The sequence below is a fragment of the Mirounga leonina genome, unplaced genomic scaffold, assembly GCF_011800145.1.
Source record: "Mirounga leonina isolate KUSES-001 unplaced genomic scaffold, KU_Mleo_1.0 Mir_168, whole genome shotgun sequence".
Classification (NCBI taxonomy): domain Eukaryota; kingdom Metazoa; phylum Chordata; class Mammalia; order Carnivora; family Phocidae; genus Mirounga; species Mirounga leonina.
In genome coordinates this window covers 29,791,331-29,805,147 of record NW_023270426.1, presented here as the reverse complement: position 1 = coordinate 29,805,147, position 13,817 = coordinate 29,791,331, and the positions used below count along the sequence as shown (strand labels likewise).

Genomic DNA, 13,817 nt, shown 5'->3' with positions numbered 1-13,817 from the left:
CCCTTAAATCCCTGCCAATATGACAAAGGCTTTTTAGGATGAAACCTGTTCTTTACTGATCAATCTATGTGGTTCTAAAGTCATAAAATACTCATTCCAAAATAAGAACATCCCATTGTCTCACATCCCTTAAAATAGGTTTCTTACATTCTACCAGCATAAATGTTTTGTTTGTTGACACTTTGTTTAAGGTTATTCTCTATATGATGGCCCACACTGGTGTTGATTCTCTATAGCTCTCATTCAGTGATAGATTAAAGAAAAAAATGGAGAAGCATCCATCATATATTAAGACACTAAGCTTAAGCTCAAAGATGAATAAGTTCCTTATGGAGTTCATGGTTCAGAGACCGAGAAAGGCATTTAAAATGGTGCTATTACTGTTGTAAGTGGTAATGGTAAGTGGTGAGGACTGTTATGAAGGAGAAGAATGGGGAGCCTGGAGCTGCCAAGTAAAGGAGGCTGTCTGGGTTTTGGGAGAAGTCATACAAGGCTTTCCAAAATACATGAAATTAGAGCCAACACACAAACATGCGGATGTTTAGCTCCCACAAGGCAGATGCCATATCTTTGACTTGAGAGCCTCTGGCACAGCAAAATTTTTGACCAAAGACATGCCAAACAGACTCCACGTTATGTGTGTTTGAATGGCACGATGCCTGCCCTAAATCTCCTATATAGACCCACAGTCGTGATTAACTTTCTTATTTTGGACCCAGAGTCCCATTAACTTTGGGGTCCGTGCTAGATGACCCATGTTGTGAGGTAATAGATTGGAATGATTGACGGAGTTTGCATTGCCTGAGCAGTTAATTACTCCTCTGCTTTCTGAAATAGTGAGTAACAGATGGTAGATACCTTGACAGCAGATTCCACTATAAACCAAGCAGCCTTATAGGGAAGTCTGGACTGCTACCAATTTCCCACTGGATTTTTCTATATTTGGAGGACTTAGAATTTTTAAAACTACTTTGCCCTTTGGGCAGGTTTTGTCCCAATGACAGGAACATTCTTTCTTCTCAGCTTCTGTGTGGTAGGAACTTATTTTGAATGAAAGGCAGTCTCCATCAACCCATATATCCTGAGTCGTCCCATACCCATTAGTGTTGGGGATTTGGTCAGTGTGGGGAAGCTGTGTGCATTTTAATAGAAATAACATGGCATTTGTTACTCACCGGCTTCCCACCATCTGGATTTTCACAGCTCAGCAAGCATGGTGGGCTCCCCAGACTTACCGGGAGAACTTGGCTCCTACAGAGAGCATGATTCGGTCCCTTTGAAGTCATAATTTTATGATGGACACCATGATAAATTGGGGGCGGGGGGATGCTTCTATCTCAGTAGGCTGCTTTCATATTTGAATGGTCGAACAAGTAATGTACCATTTCCACACAGGGGAAGGGGGAGAAACAAACCACCTCAATGCTGGGAACTAAGCAAGTATGAAGGAACACTGGTCATGTGATAAAGTGACATGAAAATGTGTATGTGAGAGTTGGTGCACAGAGGCTGCAGGACCAAGAACCATTTTTTTTTTTCCAATTCAACTTATGTTAATAGTCTGGCCCTATGCAAAGTGCTATGAGGAAAACAAAGATGGAAAGACATGTCTATTAGTGTACATTTAGATGCAAATAACAGAAAATCTATCTAGCAGTGGCTTAAACCACTTGGTATGTATTGTTTAACAAGTTCAGACATAGGCTCTTCCTGAGGTAGGTTTTTGCAATTCAGTGATGTCACCGAGGACATTGTCCCTTTCTTCCATCTGTCATGTTCCACCTCTTGGCTTGTCACCTCTTGGTCACATGATGGCTGCTACAGCTTCATGTATCATGGCCACATAAAATCACATGCGAAAGCAGTAGTATGGGGGCTCCTGGATGGCTCAGTCGGTTGAGCATCCGACTCTTGGTTTTGGCTCAGGTCATGATCTCAGGGTTGTGAGATCCAGCCCCATGTCGGGCTCCATACTCAGTGGGGAGTCTGCTTGAGATTCTCTCTCTTCCTCTGCCACTGCCCTCCCCCTGCTTATGCTCTTTCTCTCTCTCAAATAAATAAATCTTTAAAAAAGAAAAAGAAAAAAAAAGCAGTAGTATGCAAAGAGTATGTCAGTATAGCCAGAAGGCCACTCCTCCCTCCCTTCCTTCCTTTTATTCAGGGAGAAAAACTTTTTCCCAGAATCTCTGCCTCCTTGCCCCCCAGCAGACTTGCCTGTGTGCCTCACAGGCCATATTTCAGTCCCATGGCCACCCCTAGACACAAGGGAGGCTGGGAAGCAAGAATCTGGATTTTTCAGCCTCTATTGTGGAAACAGGCAAGGAAGAAAGGCACTGGCTAGGAGTAGCTAACCGAGAGTATCTGTCACAACACATTACTTGCCCTTAATATGCTTGGTCTTCGCGGGCGGGCTGACATTGAAACCATGCCCATTTCCCAGCACTGTGCTTGCCATTACATAGGAAGCAGCACTTGCGAAAAGATCTTGGGAACGGGGGCTATTGGACCCTTCTACCTGCTTTCTTTCATGTAGGAGGAATACCAGCGCCAGATGGAAGTTAAAACCAATATGCACAGAATTAATTACATTCAAATGAAAGGAAAAGGATTCAGTGTCTAAATACCAGATACTGGTCGGGTGACAAAGGAATCAAGTCTAGATCAGTCAGTGACTGTTTATGATACACAGAAGGTCAGGAGAGCAAGCACATGACATGTGTACTGGCTATTTCCATACCCATGCCAGACGGAACCAATTGATCTCAACACTCTCCCTGCAAACCCAGCTATGATATCAGAATCCTTCTCCCTGGGCAGCTCTTGCCAATAAACAAAATCAGCGAGCAAAATTAGATCCATTTGTTTTCACTGCTCAGCACTTGATATTTACTACTTCTGTCACTAGAACTGAGCTACAAGAACGTGAGAAATAGTACCAAGAAGCTAATGCTACTCCTGAACTAAGGACTGAAGCATAGTCCTGTTTCATTACAAAGAAAACTTTGAATCCACAGGCAGAAAACCTCATGCATAAACCTAGTTTGTGATGCGGGCTAACAAAGGCATGTTGATGAGTTTAGTTTCCTGCCACTCTAAAAATTTAAACAGTGATATTATCTAAACAGTATGATTAAAAAATAAAATCTTTGACTCTCACTAGTGAGAAATGAGCATTGGTTCCCAGCTGAGCCTTATCTCTAGAGACCAATAGTATTAAGCCTCTGTACTTACATAGCGTTTTTAACATTTGGAAACCGTTCTATATCATGGTTGGGGGTAGTGGATACACCTCTGTGTGCACTGATCCAAACCCATAAAGCTATATGGCATGAAGAGTGAATTTTACTCTCTGGGAACTTAAAAAGAAATTTTTTAAAAAGTCTACAGAAGCACTGAGATAAATGCTAAAAATCTGTATTCAGTTTGAAAATCAATTGAAATTGTTTACAAGTTAAAAATTGTTCAAGATGGATGGTCCTGATAAAAAAAAATTAGAAAATCCTGAAAAATTAGAAAGAGACTAAGAAAATAAGTTAAATCATTCACATCCTACACTAAAACATCATTTTGGACTCTGGCTGACAGTCCTTGGCCTGTGACTATTTGTGTGTGTGTGTACTTATAGGAGTTAATTATTATTTTCCGGGGAGTCAGATTGTAAGAGAAATTTCATTTTATATTTTAAGCATCATCTTGGTATTAAAGGGAGTTTTAATAAGTGTATATCGCTTTACCAGTGAAAAAAGATATATTTTAAGATGAGAATACTTTTTAAAAATTGCAGTCATTGCACACCTACTGTTTTATTGCCTGATTTTTTTTTTTTTAATTTTAGAGTGTATTAAAATTTTCCAAGAACTAGGCCATTTTGACCCAATCCCAGTAGCAGTACTTGGGCATATCCTGTTTGGCCATAACCAGACCTCCTTTTATCCCCCTATTTTGATGGAAACTATACTCCAACACACGATTTCATTTATCAAAACTTAACAGAGAAAACCCTATCCGAGAAAATGGATGCTGACTTTGGGCCGTGACCCAGAACCCAAGAAGGAGGCCACGGTTTTATGTAGATGGAAGGAGTAATTTTAATTCCCGCTGGGAGCCTAAGACTCCCCTGTTTATTTAATGAGTCGCAAAGTCACTGTCAATCTAGCTACAAGCCCCTATGCAGTGACCACAGAGGGTACACGCACTGCCCCCTGTCCCTCACTGCAGGATGCAGGGCCCATTGCCAATTAATCAGAGCACTTCCGCCTGCATGTGACCTCCCAAATCCTTCTCAACCCAAACCTTCCAACAACTACCCATATTTCACCATTGTCATCCACTGTGACACCTCTTTTCCATCTTGGCTGACCACCTCCTCATCCTCGCTAAAGAAGCAGACCAATCTGCCTAGAGCCCAACTTACCATCCAGAAGAAAGCCAAGTATTGATTGGGCAGAACTGGCCAGCTGATATAAGAAGAGTAAATGACTTTATAGTATTACCTCCCAAATGTTACTGAGATGAAAGATAAAACATTTAACGGGCTCTGAAGGCTAAATTGCATTACCTTCTCATTTGAATCTCTGTGATGGATGCGGAGAGGCCAGTGCTCCTGACATGGTCAGTAAGACCTTGTCCCACCAGAGGATTTGGGTTTAGGTCCTCTCCAGGTTTAAACTGAGCCAGAATTTTATCAAAACGGTCACCCTGCTCTTTGGATTGTACATCGCCTAATCGTTGTGCTCAGCCCAGGCATTATGTAGACTGCAGCCTAGCATGGTACCGTGAGAGACTGGGGCATGTGCTGGGGATTCCCTCAATTTCTTCAGCCTAATCACAGGCATATAATGGCCAAGTCAGTTTCTATTATTCAGGTAAATGGAGACTTTATGTATGAATTTACTAGTCTGGAACCTTTGTAAGATGCAAAGATGGATTTTAGAAAAGAAAAACTCAGTCTTAGCAGTGCCTATTGCACTAGAAATGGGGTTACCAGGCCACCGTCTTGTGGAAATTAAATCAGCACAAATAAATGTGGAACAGGGCAAACGTCCTACTTCCCAGGGTTTCCTTTTAAAAAATCATGTTAACTACATTTGACCTCCATAACTGCTTTTGGCCTCTGGTTTTTGTTTTTAGTCAAAAACATGCGCTTTATCCACATCTCTGTGGAACAGAGGGAAAATGCTCCAGTTTAGAGCTTTTCATAAAACGGCGTGATTCGGCTCGGCATTTGATAAAATGAGTTGTCATATACACGTGTCAGTTAAAGGTAAAAGTCATACTGAACCTGATGAATTGATTTCTTTTGACCGTGATTCCAGATGAAGTTATTGTCATAGGGCTTGCTAATTGATGGTTTTCGCCGTGTCTTCTCTATACTCAACAAGAGTTATTTTATCTTGAGCAGCATGGCTTTTCTGACTTCAAGTGCTCTACCAAGAGCCTGTTGCAAACAAGAGTATTCATATCAGAAGTCTGGGTATCTTGAAATTGGAATGTGGGGTGATTCATGAGGTTTGCATTAATTATTAAACAGTCATAGATGAAGATCTGCAGAGATGGATGGGGCAGTAAAGTATTCTGGTTACACCTACTGGCTTAGCCATGATAAATGAGTCAGGAAACATGAAAGTTCAAAACAGGTATTAACTCGAGCTGCAGTGACCTGTGCTCTGAAGGGAGGTAGACAACAGCTGGATATAAACAAGCTAACATACACACCAACCGAGTGGCAGGATTAAAATAAAGCTAAGGTCCTGGCTGGAGGACTAAAGAATGTGAGAATCCTGCCATGCCAATCACCCTTTCTCTTACAAGTTCTTGAGGAAGACATAGCACAGATAATTATAACACTTGGAAAATACATGGGGCATTTTTATTAGCGGGAGCCATGCCTGGATCCCTCAAAACGCAGAGTTCTAGTAACACTAGCTTGGATCATGTGGCTCAACTGTGAGCTTGAGTACTACCTTGTTTTGACCTGTGTACCCCTGAAAGGGAGAGTGAAGACATTTTCACAGAGAGTCTGGACAAACGGACAAATGTGTATGTATGTCATCTCTGGGGGGAGTGAATTTTGTTTCCCTTGGAGTAACGTTTTCTTGGAGACTGAGACAGAGACTGACCTTGGAAAAGGTATACTTAACTCTTCCTTCCTTCTGACACCCAGCTTCACTAAAAGGGAAGGCCCATCTTTTGGTTCCCAGTGCACCTTCTAGAACTCTGGAGTCTTGTCAACTTTGCAGCTAAGAAGGGTGTAGACTGCAGTTTAGCCAGTTGTTGGCCCTAAGGACATAAGCGTGACTCTGGTAACCTGTACACTCGGCCTCCCCACTGCTCTTTCCTTCTGGGGGGTGTTTATGTCTTCAGTAGTTTGAGAGCTTTGCCTCATACTGAGGTACCTGACAGAAGCCTGAAGTGAGAAGAAACTGCCCCGTCCGCTTTAGGTTCTGTGAAGGTCAGGAAGCTTCGTGAATAACCCCGTTGCTAACCCCTCACTAAAAAGCCAGAAGCAGGAACTAGTGTTAGAAGTATATCTTGGCGCTCAAGTGCTTTTCCCAGGGCATTCTGAGGCAGCTGCAAACACTGAACAGCCTCCTTCTCTCGTCTTTACGTGAAAGTGCTTTGCTAAGATACATAAACTCTAACAAAGGAAAGTGGTCTAAGAATTCACTTGTGGTACCAGCTTCCCAGCCTTGCTGGGCTTGCTTACTCGGCAATGGGCACTTGTTACCGAAATGGGCTTCTGAACTTCCATCAGGAACTGAGTAACCACACAGCTTAGGTTGTGTTTCCTTGAAGTCGCGTTCATTTGGAGGGGTCTTCCTGAGTGGACAGACTAGATTTCTCGTTGAGATCATCAGTAAGGAATGGTGTGGCCTTTTCTGAAGAAAGACTTGGTAGAGCAGAAGTTATAAACTCGTGACTCACAAAACATTTTCAGCCCACAGACGAGATTATTTCTTTGATTTCTTTGATTATTTCTTTGATTATGTCATGGCTTTGAAAAAAAGTTGGCAATATAGAAAATTGAAGAGATTTTGCATAAAATCCGCATTTCCAACTTCTTATTAAAAAAAAATCTAGTAACTCTGAAATATTTCATATCCACAATTGGCGTAAGCTGAGCAGCCACTTACCCTTAAGAGGGGCCACAGGCTTTCTACTTCTTCACGCCCTGGCACCTCATGGCTCTGTAGGGCTTTGAATTTGCTGCCCCTGGGGTCAGACATCTAAGAGGCCAAAACAGGAAGTCATGAATTGTTCTTTTAAATGTGCCCTGCTTGAACGTGGCTGTCGCTTGTGCTTACTCTTTTTACTTGTGCACAAAGAACGACCATTAGAAGCGTTTTCGTATAGGGAACAGGACAGTTACACGCAAAGTGGAGAATTTTACACTACTTACCTGAATAAATCAGGCATACGAAGAAAATCCTGAAATGATGATATTAAAGTGAGATCTGAGATTTGAATTATTCAGGGGTAATTGCCTTAGTTTTCCACCTCACTGTTTCCCCTTTGCTTTGCTCACATGGACATAATCTTCAGAATGGCCCTCTGTCAAAGGCTACCATCATAATTCCCCTGCCTCTTTTTTTTTTTTTTTTTTTTTTTCAAACTCATTTGCACTCTCGGTAGCAATTGTTGGAGTCCTGCAGGGGAATAATTGCAGAGGAATTAACTTCTGACATTTTTTCTAAAAATAGCCCTACTAAATCCAATCATAGGTAATTTACCTGTCCGTGTTCCTCCGGGGTAACCAGGGTTGAAGAAAGACCTGGCAGACTGGCATTCCTTCAGCAATTATCTGTGATCTGGGTTCCTGGCGCCTGTGTATTTTCTTCATTCTGAAATACGGAGTACAAATTGCCCTCTCCCCTCTGACCTCGTGACCCTGTTTCTCAGCACCTTGCTCCCGGGGTTGGAATAAGGCTGTGCTCTTCCAGAAGGGTGTGTTGGGCTCACCAGGAAAGAGGGAGCATGGGTCAAGCTGGAGCATTTCTGGGGTCCCTTCATTTTCCATGTCTGAGCTTCAAGACACCCCCCCTCCCCCCAGCCCTGGTGCGTCACAGTCCTCAGCCCGCATCTGAATAGCCACACTTGAAACCTGTTTGGGGAAGTTTCTCTGTGTAGAAGGAAGGAGAATGCAAAAGATCCTGGGTGGGTAAATAGTCTGGGGGTTGATAGAAATTCTCGGGGGAAAAAAAAAATTGCCATTTCCTGGAGCTGTTAAAGAAATGCGTTTTCTCTTGCCCCAGACGAAAGGGTCTGCATGTGCTTTCCCCTTTTGTTCTCTCCAGATGTTCCAAGAGCCCACCGTGCAGTGTGGGCATCTAGGAAATTGACTTTCTCAAATGCCACTTCTCATGGCATGATGCTTAAAATACAGAGCATCAAATCCTTGTAAATTCCACTGCAAAGACAAAGCCCAGAGCCCTTCAATGCACAGAAAAGTATATCTATTATCTATCGTTTCAAAGTAAGTGTGCAGTTACTTTAATTGCCTTTGTCTTCTCCTTTTCAGCTGACATTATCTCTACGGTAGAATTCAACCACACGGGAGAATTACTAGCGACAGGGGACAAGGGGGGTCGGGTTGTAATTTTTCAACGAGAGCAGGAGGTAAGTGGCAGTGAATGCAAAATGCCCATTTTCTTCTCTTTTTAAAAGAGGCCTCCTACTGTTCCTTAATCCTCATGTGTCGCCCTTACCCTTGCTGCTTTGCTAGCAAACTAAAAACTGCCAAAAAGTCATTAACATCAACAGTTCCACATTCAGGCTCCTAAAAGCACCTGATTAATAGAGTCTTTTCTGGGCAGGCCTGATCTTTCCCAACCTGGGTGTTGCACATTCAAAACGACCCCACTTCCCATCTGACCTGTGAAATTCCATGGGTGTTTGTTGAGCAGAGAACTCCTTTTTGAGTGGGATTTCTCTTCCAGCCATTGAAATTAAGTCTCCCGGTTTCAGGTGCTCCTACAGAATACGTAGGAGGGAAAAAAAAAATAGCTCTTTGCCAACAGATGTGAAAAGGACACCTGGGGTCAGTAGCGAAGAAAGTGATAGCTCACCCCACCAAAGAGAGTGAAATCCCACAAAAAGACATCTCCCCAATGCACGCGGCCTGTGCTTTACTCTAGGTGTCGCGGAGGTCCCTGGAGCTCAGTGCTGTGTGCATTCTGAGCAGGAGTTCGAACTTCCAGTGAATTGAATGTCAAAAAGCCCATTTCCTCCTGAGACTTGGGCTCCACTAGGAATTGTTTCTCTTTTTCATGTAAATTAAGTTGGGTTTTTTTTTGGTGTCTGCTTCTGTTTTGTCAGAACAGAATTACAGCCCAATCTGATTTCCTTGGCCTCCCCTGGCATGGTCCTGGAGCTTCCAGCAGGCCCGTGTATGTTCTAGGACCTCTCCCATCTGTTACCGCCTGCCTCTGAGATTCACCAGGCCCGGCGCAGGGGGAGGCCCGTCGCAGGAGGAAGGTTTCACAAGAGACTTCCCTAGCAATTGAAAGCCTGCTTTATGCTTCAAAGCCATTTATGTTCCCCTCCCCTCAAAAAAAGGAAAGCCTCATTTAGAGGTGATATATTTGGTAATTGCACATTATTTGCAATTAATTTCTATAAGGGCATCGTGATCCCTTGGGGTTCTGTCTAAATTCAAGTGTTCAGCATTAAATCAGGCACCCGGCCGATTCCACTGGCCCTGGAAACACGAAAATGTGGTTGGCAAGTAGGAACTAATAGCTCTTCGTGACCTGGAATTTTTCCTGCTTTTCCAGAGCTGCCTAGTGCTAATTGGTCTGGCACATACTACACACACTTGACAGTCTGATTTGGATGGTAGCAAATCAGAACTCTTATAAATTTATTGTTAAGGTGGACTGGCTGTCTCTGTAGTAAGCAGGATATCAGCATTTAAAGTCCTTTTTTAAAAGTGATTTTCAAACCTTCTTCCATTTTAAAAGAAAATCCAGTTAGGTCCATAGTGATGATAAAGAAGAACCAGAGCCACTATTTAACATAAATTACCCAAGGCAGCATGTTGCTGGTCATAATCTGCTCCACGATTTCCGTTAGCTATTTATAGGTTTCACCTGTTTTAATTGACCAAACTATTTGAGAAGCCTGAGTCCGTAGTAGAAGGAAGAGGGACACGTATTCCAAAGGAGGGTGGTTTTGTTCAATAAAAAATAGATGTTGAAGAGAGGGGCATACAGTTGAGTGTTCCGCTTTGTGGCGAGGCTTCGGGTTGGAATGAGCTCGAAGCCTGAGAAACAAAGCCAGGGGACAACATCTAAGTCAGGCTGGCTTCTGACTTCTGTGAGTGACTCCTCGGTAGGCACACTCCACTCCTGGACAATTTGCTCCTAGGACCCTTGCAAATATGCTCAACACAGGCCATCAGCACCATCACCCATCAAATTGAGTAAATGGAGACTTGGGTTTGAATGTTCAATATCCATCCAGAAATATGATTTTTTTTTTTAATTGAGCCTTTTCTTCAGAGTCAAGCTTCTACGACACATGTTCAGTAAGACCTGAATTTGAATTTGTGAGCAGTTTTCCAAAGCCTGAATCTGGAAGCTCTTGGTAATAACGTCCTAAAACACCTGAAATAAAAACTCCCTTTTCTTTTTTCCCCTTCTCCTGTTTCTTTAACACCTTCTTTGTCCTCCTCTCCACCTTTCTTCTCACCCTTGCCCCCTTCTGCAGATCCTTTCCTTTAAGTTTCGTTCTAGCATCCTTAATGTAGTTCCTGCTCTGCGCACCGTGCTCACTGTGCGTAACGGAGATGGGGGGACATGGGGGGTAGAGTCTGACAGTCCTCCCAGGGACTCCGGTGGCGTCTCTGCGCTCATGTCCGTTTTGTCACTCGTGCCAGAAGAAAATGGGGGGAGGGAGAGATCTGATGTCCGAATCTGCTGTGTATAAGCTGTGTGACCTTGGAGAGGTCATTTTAATACTTCTGAGCCTCTTTTGTCCATTTCCCTGCACTGCCGATCTCTCAGAGGTTCTCTGAGGATCTGGTGAGATTTTAAAAGGCTAGCGAAAGGTGCAGATGCCATAGCTTTGGAGTCTTTGTGAGGGATTAATAGACGTGTGGACTTCGGTGTGGGATGGCTCACTCTGAAGGGTGTCCAAGACATCCATTAGGATGTCCAAAGAAAAGATTAGAATTTCTATTTATATGTGTTTTTAAGTTGTCCTATTTTAATATCTATTTCTATGTATATGCTGTGGACACCATATATTAGTGCAGAAGTTCCTGCATATAATTTATAAATAGTTGTATACTGGAGGTGCCAGTATTGACCAATAGGGGCGCGTGACCAAATGCTGGGGAGGCCAGTAAGCTAAGGTAAACTTGTTGCCATGGTTCTGCCCTCATTCTACACTGACGTGGCCCGCCCCATCCCACCGCAGTGAGTCTGCCCCCAAAAAGAAGGAATTGGTGAATTTGCAGTTGGCTTATGTGACTTCATCTTTCGTGTGTGTTGTTTTTCCCTTCCTACAGAGTAAAAATCAGGTTCATCGTAGGGGTGAATACAATGTTTACAGCACATTCCAGAGCCATGAACCCGAGTTCGATTACCTGAAGAGTTTAGAAATAGAAGAAAAAATCAATAAAATAAGATGGCTCCCTCAGCAGAATGCAGCCTACTTCCTTCTGTCTACTAATGGTACGTAGAGGTCACTTTGCCTGTTTGGTCTTTGCAGAGATATGTCAGCAAGCCATGTATTTCAGTCTCTCTTGTGCTCAGTTTTTCTTTTTACCTTGCGAGCTGTTTGAAAAACTTCCAAACTGCATTTGCAAGATGTCTACCAGAGTGCCTGGACCAGGGTAGGCCGTCCGTATATAGCACTTATCCTTTTTAAAAATAACAAATTTATGACCGAATTACGTGAGACCCATTATCCATAGTTTTTGACTAATGCAGATGATTTCCAGGTGTTTTTAGAATCTGACTTCCTTTCTTAAGATTCACTAAGTGTTATTCTGGGAACACATTTCAGAAAACTCACCATGCCATCCCTATGAGTTTGGCATACTGAATAGAAATTATTAATCCCTGAATATATTTGGGGGTTGGTAAAGGAGATGGCCATGTCTCTCTGACACCATCAAGTTCTTGGCCAGGAGTGCAGGTCAAGAAGAGAGGGGGACCTACCAAAGAAGAGACCAAGAAGTGATTTATTTCTCTCTCTCCACCTCCATACTCTTCCTATACCATTTGTTGTTTTAGAGGGGAGTTGATAGAAATAGGTTGGAGAGAGAGGACACAGGGGGTTGGATAGAGAGCCAAATTCCGTATTAATTTCGTAAAATCTTTACACAGTGGAATGACCTGCCCTTAAGGTTCATGATACCCTTGCTGAAAGAAGCCATCTATGCTCAGAACAATTCAGAATAAAATCATATACTAAAGGGTGCTAATTGAATAGCGTCACAATTAAGAGGGTTAGCATATAAAAATTGAAAAACCTCTATCAAGCAAATAAGCTGGAGAGCGCTTCATTTCATTCCACGTGTGAGTCTGCCTAGGAGGAATATACATTTAAATATAAGTCAAGAAGCCAGGGATTTGCTTTTTTGCCTATCCCCAGCACTGACAAGGTATTGCTCACATGTATGTAATAGGATCAGACATATATTAGTGTTTTTGAAGACAGAAAGGAAACACACAGAAAGATTTATCATGATTAATTTTGGATCGTGCAAGTGGAGTGTCTTGTAGATTTGCTCCTTTTCTCATTTTTCCTTTCTAAATCTTTACAGTGAATTTTATTTTACTCTTCTGAAAAGAGGGGGAAAGTTTTTAATGCATATGAACCCAAACTCCCTTGATTATAAAGCCAGTGTACAAATCTAAACACTCGCACTTCTGAAATAGCCAGTCTGGGGCTATTCAAGCATGGCTTATCTCAACATGACCAGATCTCCACTCATCTGTTTTTCCAGATTCTCAGTAATTTAATTCTTTCTCAGAACTGTCTGTATTGTTCACTTTACTTTTTTCAACCCTGATTTCTTGAAAGCCAGACCACATGAATGTTTCTTCTTTTTTTGTTTGTTTCACTGGTGAAGTTTTACTTAAAGGCTCTGCATATCCAACCCTTTAGAATAAAAGAGACTTCTGATGATGTTGACTTAATTATTGCCAGCAGAGGAAAAGTGTCTGATCATCTGCTATGGCTAGCTTACTTTATATTGTGAAATTTACCCTATTGATTATTACTATAAAATCCAAAGACTTATTAAGTGCTTTGTGGGGGGGATGGGACCAAAATCATTGAAATGCAATGAAGATTAATTATATAGCATAATGTTCTGTTAATTGAGTTTTTAAATAGTTTTTTGATTAACAAGGATATTATCTTCTCATTTGGGATGCTATTTCATATGCCAACAGCATCTCAAAATGATTCTTAGAAGAAAAATTCCCATGTTCTTATGCAATTTTCTTTTTTGTACTAATATTGAGGTTGAGAATTCCCCTTAAGCCAAATAGGTTAACATGCAAAAATTAATGAAAGACAATTGGAATTACTGTACAAAAGAGAAAATGAAGATAGATGATAAGATTGTGTTTAAAAGCTGCCACAAGTAATGATAAACTACTCAGAGAGCCGGCCAGAAAAAAGAAAAAGTCATTACTCATAGTAACAGCCACATGTTCCTTAGACTTTTTTTATCCACAAAGCTTCAAGATACTAAGTCAAGAAAAATTGTATGATAATAAAGTCGAGAATGACTCCAGGCAACCCAGCCATGGGGAATTGGATTGAATTCACCATCAATTATCTTTAAAAAAAAAAAAAAA

The 13,817-nt window shown here is 42.0% G+C and overlaps 1 protein-coding gene across 2 annotated transcripts in view; it reads left to right on the top strand.

The window, feature by feature from the left end:
* PPP2R2B (protein phosphatase 2 regulatory subunit Bbeta) overlaps positions 1 to 13,817 on the top strand; it is a 448,022-nt gene that overhangs the window by 326,938 nt on the left and 107,267 nt on the right. For both annotated transcript variants that reach the window (XM_035014406.1, XM_035014407.1), the window contains 2 exons: positions 8,519 to 8,616; positions 11,510 to 11,675. In XM_035014406.1, the coding sequence (XP_034870297.1) occupies positions 8,519 to 8,616; positions 11,510 to 11,675 (264 nt within the window). The remainder of the gene's footprint in view (positions 1 to 8,518; positions 8,617 to 11,509; positions 11,676 to 13,817) is intronic.